Here is a 23,671-nt window from a genome sequence, read left to right as displayed (position 1 = left end):
CAGATTTTAATTTTAGGATGTTGTACACATTTTAATAGGACAATATAAACATGGGCTTGGAATGAAGAAACCAACCATTTCACAAGCTGATTGCCTCCTGCAGAATGACTGAAAAAAAAAATATTATGTCTGTTTAAATTATTTTTCTGCTAGAAATAAAACACATATTGTATAATGAGTAGTGTAGATCTTGGGAACAATAGACTACATGAAAGATCTTGATGAAAATAAAATAAAATCAGACCTCTTTGCCTAATCCAGAATTAACGTAAATCTGCAAATCAAAGAACTGCAGCTACAAATCTACCATCTGTGCTCAGCAGACCTCAGAATAGACCTTCTGAGTCTATGGTTTACTTAAAATAATATTTCACATTTCTTGGATTCACATCATTTTGCAGTTTTCAGGGAATCAAATGTTACACTGTATCAGCATTCATACAACATGTACACAAGGTTAAGTCTGTGAAAACCACTACACGTGATCACAGTTCAACTCTGCTTAGCACAAAACCCCCATGTGGGACAAATTACATTGGTCTCACCTCAAACTATGTCAAACACACCATGGTCATTTAGTGAATCATACACGTGTGCCTGCTGCCCCTGCCCTACCCACAGGTTTACGATATAAAAGTCAGTAAAAGCACCATGGGCCAGAATGTAAATACTGTGGTAAGGAATTTAAACTGAAAGAGGGTAGATTTAGGCTAGATAAAAGGAAGAAAATCTGTACTATGAGAGTAGTGCAGCACAGGAACAGGTTATCCAGAAAAGCTGTGGATGGCCCCATCTCTGGAAATGTTCAAGGCCAGGCTGGATGGGGCTTTAAGCAGTGGTCCAGTGAAAGATGTCCTTGACCATGGCAGGTGAGGTGTATCTAGATGATTTTAAGGTTGCAGTCTAAGTCATGCTGTGATTCTATTATATGAACTAGAAAAAAAAAAGTAATGAAAAACTGTTCTGCTCTTGTTAAGTACAACTTACTTCTGAACATTTTTTTATTTTTTTTTTTACATTTTACTTTTTTCTGTAATGGATACAATATAAAAAACATGTTCTTGGAGAATGTGCAATCCAAAATCATCCCAGGCTTCTTCAGGCAAAAAATTACAGATCAGTCAGAGAAGATTTATAAATAAGTACCTATCTATCTGTCTAAACAGGCTGGGATCTATCAATTGCAAATGGGACTGTTGCTTACATCAAGGAAATAGAATACTAGTCTAATGTTGAAACAATAAAATTTTAATGAAGAATAATACTAATAAAGAAAACAGGAAAAAAAATATGGTGAGTCCTACTCATCAGTCCTACTTTCCATCCTACTCAAGGATGAAAAAACAAAAAAACACAACCAGAAAAGACATGGTAAGGAATGAGACAGAAAGGACATTGATGATCTTGAGATTAAAGGACTGAATGTTGCCCTTTACTCTGTGACCAGCATGTCTCCAGATGACCAAGATAAGATATATGATACTTGATTTAAAGAACTTCTAAGCATTGCTGCAACACCCATGGAAGCTACAGAAAGAACTAAAAACCTTTGACAAAAAGAATATATTTTACCTTTCTATTCAAATCATAACCCAAATGTATAAAGCCTTAGCAATAACTTTCTTTTGACAAGTGGTTATTGTTTTTAATATTTTAAATTATTTTTTTGTGTCAAAACTAATGTCCTTCTGATGAAAAATAAGACAGAAAATATAGTTCTCACTTTCTACTTACTTCCATTATTGTGATTGTGCAAGGCAAGCAACAGCCACTTCTAAATACTTGAGACTTTTTTGTATATTTCCTTATTATTTTGGACATTTTAAATGGCCATGTTTTTCTCAAAGAATTCCTTCATGCAGACAAATGGTCTAACATACTAGTTAGTTGCTCAGTTTTTACAGGTACCTAGTTGAATTCTGGGGTAGTCTTTCTCAGAGCTGTTGATATTCTCCTCTAAAAGTCCATTTGACCAGTAAGACTTGAATGAGCATCATAGAGGAATCTTTTTCATTAGGTCCAGAAAAAAAAGTCTATGTGGGGAACATGAGGGAATAAAATTATTCAGAAGACCCTCTATCCTTCAGTACTATATATCATATTCAAAGCATACTCATATATGTTAATTAGGGAACATCAGTATTATTATCCAAATAAAACACAAAGAGGCTAATGACTGAAAAAACTATCTGAACTTAAAGAATATATCAAGTAGAAGTGATCACAATCAGCAAAATAGTTCTGATTTCAGGCACAAAGCCTACATTCTTCCTGTTGGAAAATATTACTTTATACTGTCCATGTTTATCATTTAACTCTACTTAGGGTAAATGCATATTGCGTATTTCAATTATATATTTATTTATGTATCCTTCTCTCCCTCCATATTTCTGCATGCATATAATATAAAAACACTTTTAGAGTTAAAATGCTGCTGCTAACAAGGGTTTGGGATTTTTCTATTATCACATTATCTATGATACAAATTTCCTGGCAAAATCAGTGGGAAAAAATGAACCACAAGAGAATCAGTCTGTCACTCCTGCTCCCTAATGTCAGGTTAGGGTGCCAGCTGTGTTTTTCAGACACTGTACATGTAACTGAGGAGCACTCAGGACAACTAAGTACTGAACCCAACAGCCGAAATCAGAGCAAACAGCAATAGGCAGAATAAGTTAAACAAAAAAGGTTAGATTCATTACATTCAATTGGCTCTCATGTAAGACCGAAAATAGGAAATAAAATATGGGGGAATACAAGATGTGAAGAAAAACGGAAACTATTTTCCTTATACTAAATGTAAAAGATACTATATATGTGTAACTTGTTTCAAGCTCGCAGAATAAATGCTGTAATGATGTCATATCTGGGCAGCAGAGAAAAGCTGCCAGATCATATTGCTCTGGCTGCCAAATTCCGAGGCAGCTGGAGGTCTCTCACACGCGCATGAGGATATCATTTCCATGGAAACACCTGAACAACCGCACTCTCATCTTTCCCTTCCCACCATATTTAAAGTTCTATAGCAGTGTTATTTATGAAAAATTTAAATTCATTCAATGAAACAATTTTTATTTTTGTGTTCCTGTAAAACATAGCCACTGGGTTGAGAGCTGTCTGGTGCCTTTTGGAATAATCACATCAAGAAAAAGGGAGGGAAGTTCCTGCTCCAGTCTCTGGCTAAACCAACTCTTAACTACATTAGCACTGATAGAATTACAGTTTCAAACAACACAGTAACACTAATGTAAACCAGGGAAGGAAAAAAATATTTAGACTTATGACAGTAGCTAACAGCAAGAAACTGAGAAACCATGAAAAGACTCAAGTCATTACACAAAGATTTCACCATCCTCAATACTATGTACTGCAAGTACAACCAGATGTCTTAATTCAGTAGTCTGAACAGATGCTGTCTTCCATTAATCTCCCTTTTTGAGTCCTATTTTGGATTTGCTACAGTGGCCACAAAAGAAATACTGTAACATTCTGCACAGCACAGTTACTGTAATCTGACAAAGTTGCAAGCACATGGACAAACTCAGTCACACTGGGACTGTCTCATTGCCTTTATTTTCAGTGAGAAGGAATGAAGAGTACACACTGGATATGACCATCTGCAATCAATAAAAGGCTTCTCAGTGCTCTTCAAAATGCCCAGTATGTATTTTATAGGCTACACAATAAAAATAAGACAAAATTGTAAAAGATAAAATCAAATTTGTAGCCCAAATTCATCAAATCATACCAGGATAATCATTAAATACTTTCTTACCTGTCTGATGTGTCACTTGTTACTGGATGCTTTACTGTTGAACCATTCTTAATTGAGTCTTGTCTTGTGAGCCCTTGAGATCTGTTTTTGTCCAAAGCTTGTGTGGATATGTCACCTGATGGTCCCTGGTACTGCGGATGCTCCTGCAGTTTTGCTTTTTTCTCTTGAGGTGCTTCCTCGTTCCTCAGAGCTCTGATTCCTTCTTGGTCTGGCTGCTGTGGTGCGTGTGACCCGCTGTTATAGAACCAGGCGCCTGATTTCGTGAGGATTTCTTGTTGTTTTCGGCACAAGTTACATACCCACATCACCTGTTCAGACATATTTAAATGTAAAATGTAAATGTTAGCTTGTAAACACTGTATACAACGTTTCCAGCAAGCACACATCAACTGACTGTTACCATTTCCAAAGGCAGAAAGACTACGGTTTTAATTCTTTTAAAATTACAATATCTTAGCTACAATACAATAAAATATGTCTGTACAACCTTGAAGTAACTAGTTCTGGAAAAAAATACAAACAAAAATAATTTTAGTGGGTTTTTTTCATTATTTTTAATACAAGGAAAAAAAAACAGATAGTAGCTATATAAATGAAAAGGTTCTAATACTGAGGTTCCAATGTTAATAAATATAAGCTTTGCAAATCAGCACTATAATTTGAGGATGACAGAAAAAACTTTTAATCCATTTTAATTCTTTCACTAAGAATAAGGAACTTTAGAAATGGCCATCTTCTGTTGCAAACAAGTAATTTTATAACTCGCCAAAATGCTATGCTAATTTTTGTCCATGGTGGTCTATATCCAATGCTTACATGAAGATGCTGACTTCAAAAAGTGACTACAATTTCATAGCAACTTTAAATTAAAGCCATTTTATAACTAAAATAACACAATGTATAAGGTGGTGTGTCCATCCACTTCACACCCACAATTTAGCTTTCACTATATACTTACTAAATTATTAAAATTATTGCAGTTTCCCAGTTGTGTGATCCTGCATATAGTAATGAGGTTTTTTAACATACTAAAATGTACTTCTTTGCAAAGCTTTTGTATCTGATTACCCTAGTCACATGGCAGTTCAGGAAATCAACACCAACTACCTGTAAGTTAATTTCATAATAACATTGAGTTATTATGTTATATGAGAATAAATCGGAATGCAGTGAATCAAATACAACACACCAGTTCATGAACACATTCAAACTGATTATTGTGTTACCTTAAAATTTGGATTGTAGACAGTATTAATTCACTGCAAGTTTCCTCCTTCACTCTTTAATCTTCATTTTTCTTAAACCTTAGCTTCCTTTTCTTTCTCTTCCCTTTATCTATTTTTGTTTAAGTTCATAGACAAAATTGTACCATTTTTACTATATATTCCTTGAATGTCTATGCTCAGCCTTCAATCTAGTTATGTCTCCAGTTCTAATCCTGCAGCAAGCTCACTTTTTTTCAATAGTTTAGAGTTTAGGACATGAAAAGTCTTACATCAATGTTCATCACTCTTTTAAATGCAGCCAGCTCCATGGAATCACATGGAAGATGTAGTTTCTACCTCCACCATACATCTAGCTCAGTCCCCCAGAAAAGGTTTCAGAAATTGCCATCAGTATCTTGCTTTCATTCCCCAGGCTGTTATCTAATAGATAATTTGGGCCATGCTCTCTAGTCAAGTCTCACAAAAAATCTTTCAATGAGAGCTTCATATAGAAGGTTATTTGGATGCAAGGCTCATACTCAAACTACAGTCACCAACTGCCTCATTCTCAAACTCTTGGACTGGGGCAGGAAAAGGAGGCATCACTTGCCCATTTAATGGTGGTGGTATGCCCCATCCTAGAAAACCTCCTTCTTATCTTTTTATAGGGCTCTCAACATTTATGAGAACTCATGTCTGCATACATCAACAACACAGAACAAACCACCAAAGCACTGAGGGCAAAAAAGAGAGACTCCCCAAGAAGCAGCTTGCTCTCTCAGGTACATCTGATGTCCTTAGACAACATTCAAGGGACAAAACTGTGTATGCTTCAGGCCTGGACATCATTCAAATACATATTTAAGAACAGGTCTGTTTTACCTTTGCTAATTAAGCTAGAAAGTTCATGAGAAAGCAGCAAAGTGAAATTTCAGAACCCAAGACAGAAGTAATTTTGCCCTCTTTAATCAATAGCAATTAAAAGATTTTAATATTTCTGCTAGGTCTGTACACAGCTGAAAGTAGTCCTAAACTTTCCATGTATGTGTCAGAGCAATGAAAGGACCAGATGTGATACAATTATGTAAGTATACAAATACATAACAACTTGAATGACAATGAGATAAAATCCCCCCAAGTTCTCACTTGCTATTTTCACTTCTTTTAGTAGATGTTAAAATATCACAAAAGCTAGATACTACAGCCAAAACACTTGGGCAACTTTTTCCTTGGCTGACAGTCAAAATTTTGTCCCCAGACAATGGACTCCAGGATGACCAGTATTATTCTCCTGTACCCAACAGAATAAGAGTTCTCTCTGAAATAAAATTATTTCCTATCCCCTCCTCTAAGAGTAGAATCAGGAAGAGCACTCCTGACCTAACCTGATTCCTGAAAAGTTTATTTAGGGTATTTCAGATTGAAAAAAAAATATATCAAACGCATGGCATTTAAAATGCAGAGATGTATGAATTTTGCAGATTTTTTTTTCTGCTTTTTTAGGAGTCTTTAATGATAATTACAGGTCACACTTCTGATGAAGCCTTATTTCCAACATAACTTCAACATGCAGGATATCATAGTGTTGACCCTAACAAAATTTTAGCTTCAAATAATCACACACAGTGGGAAGAATGGGAACTGTCACATAGACAGAAATGTTTGTACTTTCAGTGAGCACAAAAATTACAAGCCCTCAAATAGCACTGGACAAAATTGCCTTCCCCATCTTACTGCAGCATGTAGAAGCATTCTTGCAGTTTAAAAAATACTGGTAATTTATAGTGCAGACCTCTCAATTACATACAGACACCGTTGTAAGATGGTGTCGTAAGAGCACAGACGGCACGGTGGCATGTTCCTGGACAGGATTTCTCCTCCTGCCCCCAGGTGCTGGGACACAGTGCTCAGCAGCTCACACACATGCAGAGCAGCTCTGGCCCTGCCAAGTCCCTGCAGGCCAGAGCGATTACTGGGACTGTGACAGCAGCACTGCAGAGAAGCAAAGACCACACGAGTGGTCTGCATGCTCAATACATGCATTTTGGCAAACCTGGGAGAAGAAAACATGGAATTTTCCCTTCTAAAACTGAAATTAAAAATGACTAACCCCTTACATAGAAATCTGCACTCCAGAGTAGGCACACTATCGATTACACACATTTGCAACTCTCCTAACCGCCCTCCTAAAAACAGTCATGAGCACATTTGGTACACAAAAATCAGTGTTGAAATTTGTGGGCGTCAATCCTCCACACGAGAACACTGCCAATTTGAAAAGGAAAATATGGGAAAGAATCTCCTCTCCAACGCAAAGTACTAGCTCAAAACTAGAACCTCAGGGGCTAGTGGCACTTTTCCATAGCAAAGGCTGAAACTCCACCTAGTGCATACAAGAGGCATTGCTGAAGTTCAAAGCAACTTTTTTTTCATTGCTGAAAACAATGCACTAAACATACCTGACATTTTCGCATTATCCCTTACATCCATTCTTTCAAATAATATTTTTTTTAAATATACAACACTGAAAAGAAGTGTTCCAAATTTGGATTAGACAAATTGATCTTAAACCTTCCATCTGCTTTCCATTCTCAAAGGTTAGTTCTATACAGTGAACTAATAAGTTCTAACTCATTTTTGATTTCTTCACTATTTTTGGCAAGATTAATCTTAACATGCTCCCACTTCCAACACTGTCCAGCAGCTTTCATCACATATTATTAGCACTTATTATTACATGGGCCCATAAAACAAATTCTGCAAAACCTACAGGAATCAGCAATTTCACATCTACATATCAGAAATAAATAATGCACAAAACAATCACTTCTTTGTACTGTCCTAAAAAATATATTAAAATTTTTTGTTCTTAGATAAAATTCTTCAAAACATATTTGACATACCACAATAAATGGGAAATATATTTATCAGTAAATTACATCTGCAAATATTTCAAGTGAAAACAAAACATTTTAATAAAAGGATATAGTAGGACACATTTTAGTACTTCCAGATAGACAGTGTGAAAAGACAGCTACCTTAAAAAACATCACTCACTGTTCCTCTAAGTACAGTTATAGATGGTCTAACAGTAAATCCTGAGAAGAAAATGAAAACCTTGTTTTATTTAAGATGAGATTAAGAGGCTCAATATATTTGATTATGCATAAGCTTGAGTTTGATAGCTTTGACACTACAACCTAAGAAATGATTACACCAAATCCTCATCAGCCTTTAGAACATTACTTCAAATTAAAGGTGTGCTGAGGTGAAAAATTGTAGTGCAATGCTTGCATAGTATTCCACCAAATCTATTAGAGTTCACCTGCTTGGCAGAAGAATCTAATATATATTAGCATTATATTAACTGCTGTGCTTGCTGGTAGTAGTCTTAAGCAAATTTCACATGTTTATGTTGGGGTTTTTGGCTCTCATATTTCATGTAGGATACAATTCTTTTAAAATTATATAAGGTAACAAGACTACAGCACTGAAAAGAAATAGGAGACAAAAGGAAGAGTAGAAAAACCCTGCTTGGTCATCAAGGTAACTAATCATGATTGCAAACACATTACTGCTTGTCCTTTTATTTTTTCCCCCTAATTTCACCGGTACAAAACTTCATTACATCATGAAGCAGAGCAATGTTTGAAGCTCCCCTGTACTAAGGAAGTTTCTTCAGGGATGTAATACATCTCTCCATTAGTCACTTTGATGACAGATACCCAGAATCATTAGGGTTGGAAGGAACCTCTGGAGATCATCCAGATCTGCCCCTCTGCCAAGGCAGGGTCATCTGGAGCAGGTGACACAGGAACGTGTCCAGGTGGGTTTGGAATGCCTCCAGAGAGGGAGCGACATCCCTGGGCAGCCTCTTGCAGTGCTTTGCCACCCTCAATGTTAATAAGCTCTTCCTCATGCTGAGGTGGAACTTCTTGTATTTTAGTTTGTGGCCGTTGCTCCTTATCCTGTCACTGGTCACCACCCAAAAGAGTCCACATGCCAGTGTGGAATAGACACTGCCAAACCAGCACTGCCACTATGTAACATGAGTCACCTTCCTCTGCGCAGTCATGGAAACTACAATTTACTGTAGCAAATCTGTCCATTTTCAGGGAACACAGACCCAGTCTCAGTAGGGGTCAATGGTATCTTCCTTACCTCTAGTCCCTGTTTCTGCTAATCTTTCTTCATTTTGCCTATTTGAAATGTAACATTTTTTCTAAAGTACTATAATTTTAATAAGTGACTGTCTTGGGTTTGGGACTGTGAGGATCCCTTTGAACATCATCTCCCCAGAAAATTACATGGAACTGCTTTTCTGGTTATTGGGTTTTTTTCAGATTACATTAAGTTCTCCCAAAATTTTTCAGTAAAATAACAACATTATTAGTTGTCCCTGTCAGAAGTAAAACTTTTTAGTACCCTACTTATTATTTAGAATTCAATCTTCCTCAAATCAGACTGGAAGACTTATAGAAGTTAGCTAAAATATAAAATCTTATCTACTTGGTTCTATACACTACCAAAACATGTCTCATGCTTGCATTACAAAAATAGTAGTTCCCTTTTGCTCTCCCCATCTGAAGTCTGTGTTCTCTCTTACAGCCAAGAGTACTGATTTCCACTACTGGTGAGGGAAAATTTGTGCTGTTTTCTATAAGGTGTTTCCTTTAAAAATTTCTGGGTTGGCATCCCTTTCTAATGGAAGTGTCTATGAGTGTGGAAGACTTATATATAGCATGTGCTATCCATAGCCAACATTTATATTTTTGGAAAACACAGAGCCTTTTGCAATGTCTGTAGGATTTCTCTATAGAGACATAATTCTAGAGGTTTGGGTCCAGAATACAGATGCATCTTTTGCAGCTGCTAAGATCTATTTTAAAGACACAAAATCATTATTTTAGATTTATTGGAATAAATCTTTATGGTCATACACTGTAAGCAGCAGAGTCTGGTTATAACTTTAATGAAACAGAAAATCTTCCATTTCATTTTACTGTTCTGACTGTACAGACAAGTCCCCTTTTCATTTCCTTCTGTTCCATTAATGCATTTAGTCAGTGAGGTACATTGCATGAGCAAAGTTAATCTCTGAATTCATGACTTTGATAAAAGTTGATAAAGATTACCTGTTTTTTCAATATTTTGCTATGCCACTAGTCTGTGCTATGGTACTGACTTTCATGTTACAATCAGTTTGGCTGAATGTCAAAACTGCTAGAATATTTGTCTTATATCTATAATGAGAAATGGATATCTATCCCTCAAAATTGTATTAAATATCACAAGAATTCCAATACCAGCTAAGAAAAGTGGGAAAGTTTATAATACTAGTATGAGACAAATACCTTTACATATATTTTAAGGGATATGTGTATTTGCACTACAAAAATTCTTTGTACTGGGGGAGTGATTATATTTGCTCTTGACTTTGTAGTGAATGGATACATTATGTATGAAAAGTTATAATGGCCATAAACAACGAAGTCAGAGTGAAATAAGCATATCACATCTTGTGCATGCATGTGATACAGTGTATATATATTTACATGACACTATCTTTCAAGCAGAAGAGAAAATTATGTGACTACAATTTTTAAAAGCTATACTCTTTTGTACTAATGGTGACTTTGTCTTAATGGACAGTGTATCTCTTGTGTATCACTCTTTTACTATCTTTAAGACATATACTAGTAATTTTGTTCATACATTTTTTCAACCCATCTACATGCACAGTAGGACTAGAAACTGTTAGAACACTAATCTAGCTGGGTTAATAAAAGCCAAAGCACATCCTTCCTAAAACACATTGTATAAAATGAAGAAGTTAATGTATAAAATATCTGATATTCCTGAAGATCTGTAAAGGCAATAATTTGTTTTTCATTATGGCACAGGCACAACTCAAAACTGTCCAGTCCATGCCAATGAAGACAGTGCACAATTTCTACACAGTGCCATATTGACCATACTTAGCTCCTTCATGAGCTTTTATGACGTCATGAAGAACTAGAATGGTGTACAGCCTTCCAGTGAGAAAATGGCTATTGTGACATGGGGTGTGCTTTGGACGTAGCACAAACTGGTCAGTATTATGTCTCAACAAATACAGCTGCACTGCTTCCAAAATGGAATCCATAAACCTACACAAAACTCCAGAGGGCTGTGAGGGTTTATTAAGTAAGTGCACTGGGTTTGGTATGAAATAAACCTGCTCTAAGTGAACAAAGTTTACAACGTGGTTCACAGAGGATATCTTTAACCTTGGAAATTTGAATAATTACTTAATATACTGAGAATGTACAGTTGACCAAGCTACATGTTTACCAAACTTTCAGATTTGTAACAGTCTCAGAAAAGCAAAAGAACCGAGCACACAGCTCCTGCAGTTTTCTTAGTAAACTTAAGCTCATTAAGTATATTGGATAGGAAGAAACCTCATGGATTGCTTCCAGTTGCCTGCTGGTTCAAAGAAAATAATTTTTTTTTAAACTTCATAATATAATAAATTTTCTTAAAGTTAACTAAGAATAATGAGCCCAAAATCTGTCAAAACACTTTCCCAAGTCCTACAGCTACAATGGAAAGAATGCCTTTCAATTTCCAGTGCTCACATATTCCAAACTAGTTTATTGCTATTTATTCTTGTACCAGTATTGCCATTAAATGTAAATAGCTCCTTTCTCTCCTCAGTGGTTGCTGCCTGATGTTTTTACAATAACCAATCACATACCCTCTCTGCTTTCATTTTTCAAGGCCAAATAGATTTTGCCCTTTGAGACTATGCCTATACTAGCAAGACATAACCCTGTCACAGAGCCAGGTGCTGGCCCAGGATTCCTGCTCATTCTTATGCTTCCTGGCACAGTCAGGCCTTTGCTAACCAGTATCTCCCAGACAATGCCAGCACACAGTGTAGGAGAACAGCATGGAGCAAAAACTGCTCCTAATAAGCAGCTTGGACTCAGTTACCCTGCTATGGAAAGCAGAATTCAGGACTGTTGATCAAGACTGAGCCACACAAGAGTCCCTGGCCTGCAGTTCAGAGAACAAAACCTTATTAGTTCTTAAATTCCTGGTTTTACACTTAGTGGTGTTTTATCACACTCATTTTCACTACGGGAGTTCAGAAGGTCATCTGGTTCTCTATTGTGCAGTATCCCATTGCTCCCCTGTGCTGATAAGTATCCAACTTTTTGTGGCCAATGTATTTAATTACAGTTTTCTTGTTCTCTATGCCAAAGCCACTAGTGAAGATATTAAAGGTCTTCCCCAGTACTAGGAAGGCTTGAGGAACTCATCTAGGAAGTTGATTACAGCTTTCCCCTCTATTTCTTTATTCAATTAATCTTCATTGTTTCAGTTTAACCTGTAATTTCTGTTGGTCTTCTATAATTTAAGCTTCTGCAAAGAAGTTAGGTTTTTTTTTTACACTAACCCTTAGCCATCACTGCACAAAAACAAGTTACTTAACTCCTCAGTCCAATATTTTTTGCCTATTTGTTCCCTTAATTCCTCAAAAAATAATTTTCTCTGTAAAGACTGTTGTCAGAGCTCATGGATTAGAAATTTGTGATGGAGAAAAGATAAATCTTTTTGGTAAAAAATACAAATAGGCAATTATGGTTGCAATAAGGATACAAATAGAATACAAATAAAATACAAATAGGCATTAGAATTACTAATTTTCAAAACTTTTCTAGCAAAGTGAATTATATTCACAGCTTTTGAACAAATATTGAATGTCTAAAAATATTACAGGTTTTTAAAAATAAAATACTATTACAATATTTTCTTAATTATTTTAATAAAAATTAATTATTATTAGCTATTATTATACTAAATATTTGTTTTCTACAAAAATTGGCTGGATACTTGACACTTGACAATCCAAATGACACTTCCAACTTATTTTATTTTACCAAGACTTTTGCTGTCAAAGACAATGTTAAATAATATTCAAGTATCATAAAGTGATTTCATTTTGAGACTTTTGTTTCCTAAAATTCTCAATTAGGTGTTATTTATGCCTCTTTGTGTTCAAAAAATCTGTACTAATGTCACAGATTCATTAAGGGAACAGCTAATGAAAATAACAAATTATCCACAGCCCAGAGGTGCTGAGCATATTCGTTAATTAACACATGTAAACTGTCTGAAGATGAATGGCACTAAGTGCTCACAAGTTATGTATAAATATAAGACACAATATCAACATCAACAAGGGACCAAAAGAGAGAAGATGTGACAGGACCACAATAAGCCTGGGGTCTGTACGCAGATGGCACTAAATTGAAATCAACAGAATTACACCATTTACATCATCTGTGTCATCATTCATTACTGAAATTGTCTGAGAAAAATGAAAGATACAACTCTAATGAAGTGTAACATAATGGTAATAGAAAAATTGAGATGCTTATCATGTAGTTACTGCTGTATTGAATCCCACATAAACATTCTTCAACTTTACATGAACTTGCTGCCTGGGCTCTAACAACGTAGTCACAGCAGCACAGCTCTCAGCAAAATGTATAACATACAGAATCATAGAATATGCTGAGTTGGAAGGGATCCATAAGGAGCATGGACTCCAGCTCCCTGCTCCTCAAAGGACTGCCTACAACTGAACCATATCACTGTGAGCATTATCCAGATGCTCCTGGAACAGGCTTGGTGCTGTGTCCAGTTCTCTGGGGAGACTGTTCCACTGAACAACCACCCTCTAGTTGGAGAGCCTTTTCATAATGTCCCATCTGAAGCTCCCCAGCCCACCTCCCTGTGCCGGTGAGGAAGTTGTGGACTGCAGTGAGGTCACCCCTCTGCCTTCTCTTCTCCAACCAGGATAAGCCAAGCGACCTCAGCCACTACTCATAAGTCTTGCCCTTGAGAATTTTCACCACTTTGATCTCCTTCCCCTGGACTCACTCTAATAGTCTGATGTCCTTTGTACAGTGTGGTACCCCAAACTGCACACAGCACTCAGTGAAGCCACATCAGCTCATGGCATGGTGGGACAATCAGCTCCCTGCACCATTCTCAGTGCTGTGCTATCCAGCCTGGAAACCTACACCAAGCTGCATACTACAACAGCTGCACATCTTATGCCTGCAATAGATGCAGCCATAGCTAACCCTGACAGAACAGCAAGAAAATCTAACATTAAAAAAATAATTATATGTATGTCAGTATGTTTGTTTCGTGAATTTCAAAATAGAACAGACTAAGGGTAAAAAAGCAACACACTTAGTGACACCTCACACAGTCAAGTATATCTGCCTATCAATATGCTGGAGAGAACAATTATATTAAACAAAAGGAAAAAAAGAACATTGAAATAAAGCTCTTTTTTCTTTTTTTTTAATCCAATGTCAAATAGTCCCCTTTGTTAGGAAGCAAATATAGTTAACTGCCTATACTTCTACTTTATATATATTGACATGTTTATATACTTCCATAATTACTTCTCACTTTTAAATAGCTACAAATTCCACATATGTAATCCCTTTTTCTACTTCAGCAGTGGTAGCTAGATGAATGCTTTCCTTTCTCTGCTATTATAAATTAGCAGGCTTTAAAGCATTATTAGTGAGAATTATCACCTTCCCTAAACTTAGTTCTATTTCAAATTCATTCAGATAATTGTATCTATAGTTTAATGATCACTTCCTGCTTTATAGTTCTTTGGTATCATTCCTTCTTGCAAGAAAAGTTAAATATATCATGATAGAACTCTTTACTTACATATTCTGTGTATGTGAACTGATAGTCCAAAGCTGTCATACTTTAATAAGTCCTTCATGTTCTTCTAAACTCCTAGTATGAGAATCCAAATTAAGCAAGAACAGCAAAAAAGTCACGGACAAAGTGTCTTGAAGAACATCAATCACTGAATTTCTCTTAAAAAGAGAACCTACACTACAATTTCAATTTGTAGCTAACAACTAAGTTAGACAGCTAACAACAGCAAACTTTTCAAAGAATATTACTGAATTATAAAAAGAATTTTGTCCTGAAAAACTTTGCATCAGTATTTGAAGCTCTCGCAAGAATAAAAGGCTTTAGAAGTATATCCTGGAAACTATGTCTGTGCCTTAGAAAGGACATAGAATTTGCCTTAAAAATCCATGTAGTTTGTTGGGAATTCTTTCTAAATAGGCTGTGTAATTTTACATTCCAACTCACTCACACTCCAACTGGAAGCTCTTATCAATTTACCCTGTTAAACCACTGAATCTTACTATTGATACATCTCCATGTGGCTTCTGCTTCTCCGTTCATTTTTTCCAATATTCACTACAGACAATGTCAAAGGAAGAAAGTCAGCTCTGTGAAGACACCACATGCAGCCTGTATAAATGGGCTAGACTAAATGTTTGAGGCTTTAGAAAGAAAAGTGGTTAAACAGGCACTTTTGTTGAGCTTAAATCCTGACACAATGGCTTCTTTATGCAAGAATTTTTAATCTTCTCAGAAGGTTAAGTTGTATATATTTTAATTCTCAATTCTAAGACCTAGACCAGACCTAACCCACATTTAAGTCCAGGGAAAGTGAAGATGGTGATCTACTTCTCTCTGATAAAGCCCTCTGTTTCTTCCCTAACTGCTAAGTGTAAGGTGTAAATGGTGGCACATTCTCCTTTGAGTAAGGGCCTTACACAGCAGGCAGCCATACAGTGGACTTGGGGCATGAACAAACCCTTACCTATGATGGTATCAGAATCCCATTCATAATACTAAATATATCTACAGCATTTTTTTAAGCTTATGGAACAAAAAAATTACAGAAGTCGAAAATTCTAGGATCACAGCTATTTTAGTTCAAAGTCTTTTATAAATAGCCAGTTAAGATAAACAGATGAATAACCTATAAAACAAAAGCAATCATATTAATCTCTGGAAACAACCAAAAAAGTCTTTTGCAACATGGCTAACATTAATAAAGCACTTTCTCTTGAATAAAATACAGCTTTTGAGGCATTTTTAATGAGTACTTGAGATTGGTGTCTGAATCTATAGGCTACATTTTAAACTAATTTTCACTTTTTGCTATACAACAATGTTAAGAAAAATGTAAACAATTATGCACCTCCCAAGTTACTGAGGCCAGACATTCACTACACAGAAAGTTTTCTTTGGCCACTCAAAATGATGTCAATAAAAATAGAAGTCAAACAAAGACTAGATAAAACTAAAAAATAATTTGAAGCAGAGTAGGAGGAATTTGTGTCACACCTACAGAGCAAAACCAATTTGTTGAAAAATATATAATCATCATGGTGTTATAATCTAAAAATTAACTAATAATGAATGCAAGGACACTAGGCAATTGCACACATTGGGAGAAATAGGCATTTGAACCCTATCTTCAATGTGGAGGTTAAACTATTCTAATCCCTTAGAAAGATCCCATACTTTGTCTACCTAAAACAGTAAGAAATCCAAATCGTTAATAGTATTAAATATCATCTTTCATAATCACATGACCAAGTATCTGAGAGCAAGAACATCTTAATTAAACAGGTCATGACTCTGAAGTTATGTAGCAATTACACTGAAACTGAAAGATGAACCGGTTAAAGGAACACTAGTGATTAACACTGACCAACTTTAAACATTTAAAGATAAATGGGAGGTACATGTATACATAGCAAAAAATATTACTCAGATTCCCACTTAATAAAGATACATCTGGATTCTATCAGTATTAAAACATTGTATGGATTTATTTTGTGAAAGCATATTATCCCCCATATCAAACAGAAATCCTTTTAATATGTGTTTGGTTTACAAACCATTGGTATTTCATTTCTTGCAGATCTAAAATGCTAAAAAAGGCTTGTGAACTACATGAAACTAATTCTCAAAAAGCCACAAACAGTAACAAATATAAATTGACCGAAATTGAATTAGCTACCTGAAATCCAGGCTTTTCCATAGATCTTCTTGACGCCGAATAACAGCATCTTTGTAATAATTCAAACCATGGAAGTTTTAATTTTTGAATACCCTGTTTATAGTTCATAGGTGACATCTTGTTTTAACACAGGATTTTTCACATTTATTTAATTTTTTCCTTGAATGCATGAAGTTCAACATCTGCTGAAACTGTCTACATAAGTGCACTCATACTAAGCTGCATAACTGTCTTGTCTGTGCATACAATATTTCATATATCAACAGATGCTGGCCATGCAAATTCCATTTTTCACACAGCAGATCTAAAGAGCAAATAGATATTAACTCAGATGCAAGGCCTTTTTCATTTAATTCCTCAACCTACCACTAAACTGTTCCTTGAAGGCACTTGCTAAATGAAGCTCTAAGTAAACAGTTGAGGGGGGGAAACCACCTTGGGAGGTTTGCTGCTTAGCTCTATTACTAGCAATGTCTTCATTATTTATATATATAGGCACTGGTTTCCAGCCACTGAAGCTGAATCTAGATAATTAAACATTTATACCATCCCCTGCTGTGCCATAATGTCTAACTGTGTCCAAAGAGTCCTAGGTGTGCTGTTACACACCTGGGACTGAAATGAGGAATTTGCTGAGCTACTTTTGATAAAGGTCTACACCTGGAACTTAATAGCACATGGTAATGTTTCTGAATATTGCAACAGGTGGCAAATAAAACTTACTGCTCAAGAACTGTTTCATCTTCTGCTTCCAGAATTGCTATTTGCAATTGATCTTGCTCTATTAATTTGAACAAAAGTGAAATTTATTGATGTGCTATAGTTTTTATTGTTATAGCAATGTTTCCATACATGTTTTAAGACAAGATTATTTTAGGATAGCTTGAAGAAGAATTTCAATGGAAAATTAATCTATTTTCAATAATTTGAAGTTAAAAGATAAATTTCTATCAGGATGGGAAAAATAGTTAGCTAAACAAAAACTGGTCACTCTAATATCACCGGACTCTCTCTAAATCACCTCTAGTGCTTTTCAGAAATTCAGTACATCTAAAATCAAACCAGCTACTTCTAATTTCTGTACTGTAAAATTACACCACCACAGTGTATATGTCAAGGACAAGGTTTATAGGAAGGATTAGTGTCTTTTACACTGACTGTTGTGGGTAAAAAAAATTATACAAGCTTTTAGGTATATAAAACCTTACTCATCTAATACAGAAGTACAAATATGACTGTAAAAAGAATTTCAGACTCACTCATAGTCATTTTTTCTGTTTCTTAAGCAAGAAACATATCTGAGTGTGTTCTTTAAGCATGGAACATAGATATCAAAAGAAAAGTCTCATTACATGGATCTAAAACCCCACATAGCCATTGGATTGAAATAGCTAAGACCTCTTTGAACCTACATAATGTGAAGAAGTTTATTTTTATTTTCCAATTAAATTTCAAGCAGAAGCTGGAAAAGGAGATTGGCAGTTCCTAGGAAGACATTCCCCTTTCCTTGAACACTGTGGAGTTTAAGCCAATAATCTGTGCATGACAAAATAGACCAATGGGCATTGCAGAGAAGGCAAAAAAAAAAAAAAAAGAAAAAAAGAGAAAAAAAGAAGAAAATAAAAAAAATGAAATCCCACAACATCTCCAACAACTCAAAGAAGTTAATATAAAGTTGGACTATGGACTACAATGTAGTGTAATCTCCCCGTTCTTTGACTGTGATGGCCAACCAACAGTGTATTTTGGTATGACAGTAAGGCCCAAAAAGTTAGCAACACATGAGATCTAATTTAGAGAAAACATTTGTATGCCAATTTAACCATTAGTAGGAGATATTTACTATGTATAGTCTTCACCAGGATTTCAGGCAAGTTTGTCTGCTACTTGCAGATTTAAAAACCTATGTACAGTGACTACATTCTATCGTGTCACATCATGACAGTCCTGAAAACACTGAAAATAAAACTGGATAACATATTTTGAGTAGAGGATGTGTCTTGATTGCAGGATAATTTTGACAGGCAAAAGGAAAACCTAGTATTGAAATATGTTTGGCAATCCAATTTCAACCAAGAAGTTTGTTCACCTTCTGCTACAGGAGGTGCTTTCTGTTAGTGATCAAGGAAACAAGAGTGCAGACTGAATGCAGTAAGATAAAGGAGAGCAACTTAGACAAACAGATATGTGAGAAACAGGATCAGAGAACAGGCTGGGACAAGTGGCCCAAGTGGATTCAGGAAGATGTAAGTTGCCAACTCTCTGAATGACTTTTAGAGATCCCAATCTGAAAGACAATACTCAAGAGCTGAGGAAAATCATTAAGCTTCCCACAGCAAAGAGGTATCTCAGAAAATGATCCTATGTAATAGCTGGTACAGGAGACTTTTGTCAGAGGTATTCTAAGTATAGGAAATATTCTATAGTTTTTGTGAGTCTTTTTCTAAAAAAGGTTTTTTTTCCAAATTTCAGTGATCTGGAAATTAACATATTTCTTTGTTAAAAAGATACATAGAGCATACACAGGCCATGAAAATCTTGATGAGACTCTGAGTCTGTTTCTTCATAAGACACAAAATCAGCTCGAGTCAAATGTCAAGAACAAGGTAAGAGCTTCCCCAAGCAGATATTTTCCAGTAGCAAGAAGGCAGAGGTAGGAGAAGCAACCTATGGCTTCTACAAATATTTCTCACATTTGTTCAATTCGAGATGAGAAAGTTTTCAGGTGTTGTGGAGGTACAGAACTACAACACTGATGGTTTAGAAATAATATGAAACTTGGTAGGGCCCAAGACCTCTTCAGAATGGCAAAAGTAAAATGAGAAAATGTTCTTTTTTAACAGTGAAATTTTCACAAAAGTGACAGAAAACATTATCATCAACACCTAGGTCTCTCCTGACTGGAATAACAATGTTGATTACTTTGGAACATGTGAAGTAAAACTGGAAAATACTGCAGTAAGATAAAGGGATAAAGAATAATGCCCTATGATAATTGCTTTTTTGTCCTTTCTACTGTAATTTTATATAGAATTCTTTAAGTAAAAAATAAAGTTCTTAGGACTGGTGAAGGTTTCAGAATAGATTTTTAAATACAAGCTATTTGTCTGTGTCTTAAGTATTTCAAAATTAATAACATTAGAATGGTAGAAGACTTACTTCAAAGAAAGTGCCAAATATTTTATTTCCTTGCACAGGACATAAAGACAGAAAAAAAGCAAGCTCCCTTGCATTCTTCCTCAGGTTTTTCCTGTACAAAATTATAAACAGTTTTGGTGAAGCCTTTGATCTGTGGCAGTTTAAAACAGATTCTCTAAAAACAAGCTCCTGAATCCAATAGAAGAGATGAATGAACCAAAAAAGTATCAGGAGCTCTGAGGGCCAACCCACTGCTGATTTAATGTCACTACAAAACTTGTCACTTGAAAACAAACACTTAAAAATATGAATCAATGTATCTAAACCTCAAATGTCCATAACAAAACACTCCACAGGAATTGTATCAGCTTTAAAAAGCCAAACAATGACCAGCAAAGTGAAGGAACCCCATTTTCTCCCGTCAGCTCTTTCCAAAAACGTATTAGGTTGCTTACTTATTTGCTGTCTCCAAAGTATCAGTGGTTACTTTAAGGTCATGGTCTCCAATGAAAGGTACAAAGTCTATAATTTCATTTAAATTCAGGATAAAATTCAGTAAAAATTTAGAAATTCTACTACTTTTTCATTTCCTACTATTTAAAATGAAGATATATTTTTGCCCAAACTGTATTGTACTTCCTAGATCCTCATCAGTTTAATCACATTTTCCATGACTTTCAGTGATATAGTAAAAAATTTTTACTATTCTAGCTAAGGGTGTTGCTCATTTCAATAAAGTTATTTGCTTAGGAATTGTCAAAATCTATGTGAAAGGGAGATGCTCCTGTGTACCTTTATTTTTTAAATCAACTTCATTTTTAACAGCCTTAATTGACTCTGGTTTCTCAAAGAAAATTCTACTTCATAGTCACATTTTGACTGAAAATTAGTGACAGAAATGCAGGAAATCTTTTAAAATGTACCTTTGTTTCTTAAAGAAAAAACATGCAAAAGTTGGAAAAAATTCACACTATTTTTCAATTTTAAAACATCAACTGTTTCCTTCTCAGATACGATCTAACTCTTTTAATTTTAAATTATTCCTTTCTGGCACACTGGGGCCTCAATTTTGTAAAAGTACTTCTTTATATACCTGACTAATGAAGGACTGAGACATTCATGAGTCATTCCCATATTCTGTGTGGGAAGAGGCACAGTGAGCTGTAAACACGGAAGAGGTATTAATATCATAGAACAATGGAATGGCTTGGGAATAGAATGGACCTTTAAAGCTCATCTAGTCCAACCCCCCTGCCATGGCAGGAACAGCTTCAACTTGATTGGGCTGCTCAGAATGCCACTCCACCACCTCTCTCACCAACCTGTTCTAGCATTTTATCTCCCACACTGTAAAAACCTTCTCTCATATCTAACATAAACCAACCCTCCTTTAGTTGAAAATCATATTCCCCTCTTCTTATTGCAGCAGGCCCGGCTAAAAATGTTTGTCCTTATCTTCCTTGTAGGACCCCTTTAGGTGCTGGAAAGCTGCTATAAGGTCTTCCCAGAGTCTTCTCTTGGGATTGTTCAGCCTGGAGAATTGCCTCAGCCTTTCCTCATAGGAGAGGTGCTCTGATTCCTCTGATCATCTTGGTGGCCTCCTCTGGACTCACTCCAAGGTCTATGTCCTTCCTGTACTGGGGACCCCAGAGCTGGATGCAGTACTGCAGGTGAGGTCTCACAAGTGCAATAGAAGGACATCTAGTACAAGTTCCCTTCTGTGCATGTTTAATGGTAAAACACTGAAATACAATTAGGATCCATGTCTAACTCCATTCCCCACCACCATTAATAGCACCAATAAACTGCTCTACGGTTGTCCCAATTTTTCGGCTCCATGTGCAGTCCCAGCTTCTCTCTGCAATCTTAATCTTTATCAAAAGATGTAACAAGACTTCTACAGGGGCCACAATAAAATATGTTTCTACTTCTTTACAGACCTGATACTTTCAATACATCTCATTTTCCAAAGCTGTTTTTTTTAAGTGGGTCAACAAACCATAAACAGTCATGAAGTATCTATAGCTTTATCTAGGGGCATTTTCTATTGAACTTGCCGTTCTATGGTTACACAATACAGAATAGGCCTCCTAAGAAATACTGGAATTGAGACCTTCTACACTAACACTGGAAAATTAAGGATAAAAAAATAATATTAAGGGTTCACTAGGTGTGTTAATCTACTGGTAAATGCTGTAGCATACAAAAAAATACTGTTTATATTGAAAGCACCTATTTTGATACATTACACTGCATTCGATACACCCGGGCTTTTAACCTTACAGTTAGTACTAAAATATAAAGAAAAATACCACTGTTGTTCTTTCTTTACAATGTTTACAGTTGAGAAAAAGTTGACTTAATATATTCATTTTTTTTTCTGCCTTCATAATTTCTAAAATATCTATTTCAAAATCAGCAGAAACAGACATTACATAAAGCAACTTCAGCCACTGTCCTTATTCATGGAAAAATCTAACTAGTTGATTAGCTAGGGAAGCTCCTGTCCCTTTCCTCCTTTAACACATGTACATGGTAAAGCTAGATAATAATATAACCTTCACGTGTTTTTTTAATTTTATTTTCCAGGTGAATTTAGTATTTGACATGACTCCAACATAGATGATATCGCAGGCATCAGTTGTTGGACTGAAATAAGTACTGTTAGCATGTATCAATTACTTGCAAGATTATACAGAAAGGGTACATTCTTCAAGGAGAAAACTGTTCCTTTTCTTCAGCTGCTTTTTGTATTTGACAGCTACCTCTTTATTCTACAAACTGCTGTTACTTCACAGCTTTCGAACTTTCACAGCCTTTTAACTGTGAAAAACTCTGATGGTGTAGGCCAAAAGCAAGCTGCGTACCCTCTAACAGATGGGGGCACCAGGAGATGGCCCACCTCAAATGTCACTTCCTGCTACTAAAGATATGTCCTCAATGGTAACAACACTGAGGCTTACAATAAAGGCTTACAACTTCTGTGTGAAGCAATTTCTGAATCATATGTGCAAGTCAAATGTGAGCCTTGACACTTCTATCAGGAAGAAAAAATTACATTTTATTATAGAAAAAAGCCTGTACACTCTTGTTTCCTGTATACATTAGCTAAAAGTATACAAACATTAAAGAATTTCTTTATTCCATCTCAATCAGGAACTTATTTGCCAAGCATTACAGGGAAAATTGTTTTTGTAATTTTAGTTCTTTAGAATACAGCAGAGAGTTTGATGGAAAAACAGATTTATATTAGCTCATGTAGTTTTCTCAATTCTGTTATTTAAAAGCAATTACACTAATTTGGTAAAAATACTGAAGCATACCCAGGCTTATTCCCAAATTCAGATTTATACTACCATTTTAACCTTGCTAAAATAAAGATTAAAATATTTCCTGTATGTGTATTATTATCAAGACAAACAGAATGTCAGTGACATGCATAACATTTAACATTGTTTCAACATTATGCTGAATACAATATGTGCACTATATTTTAGGAAAGCCTACAAACCAGTTTGGAAAATAATTTATATTAGTGGATAACTCTATGACATTGCTGGCATATCCTAAGCGTTTAGGATAGATATGTTTTCTTAATATTTACAGGTATTGCCATTGACAATCAGAACT

At 35.5% G+C, this 23,671-nt stretch overlaps 1 protein-coding gene across 17 annotated transcripts in view; it reads right to left on the bottom strand.

The window, feature by feature from the left end:
- The window catches only part of RIMS2 (regulating synaptic membrane exocytosis 2), a 448,611-nt gene that overhangs the window by 331,885 nt on the left and 93,055 nt on the right, over positions 1-23,671 (bottom strand). For 15 of the 17 annotated variants that reach the window (XM_053936996.1, XM_053937000.1, XM_053937028.1 and 12 more), the window contains one exon: positions 3,776-4,083. In XM_053936996.1, coding sequence (XP_053792971.1) covers positions 3,776-4,083 — 308 coding nt within the window. Of the gene's footprint in view, positions 1-1,914; positions 2,034-3,589; positions 3,677-3,775; positions 4,084-23,671 lie in introns of those variants that run through there. The other 2 variants (XM_053937195.1, XM_053937206.1) reach the window with 2 other exon arrangements.

This window comes from Vidua chalybeata, chromosome 1 (assembly GCF_026979565.1).
Source record: "Vidua chalybeata isolate OUT-0048 chromosome 1, bVidCha1 merged haplotype, whole genome shotgun sequence".
In the NCBI taxonomy this organism is placed as follows: Eukaryota; Metazoa; Chordata; class Aves; order Passeriformes; family Viduidae; genus Vidua; species Vidua chalybeata.
The sequence above is the reverse complement of the archived record's forward strand: the minus strand, read 5'-3'. Positions and strand labels throughout refer to the sequence as shown.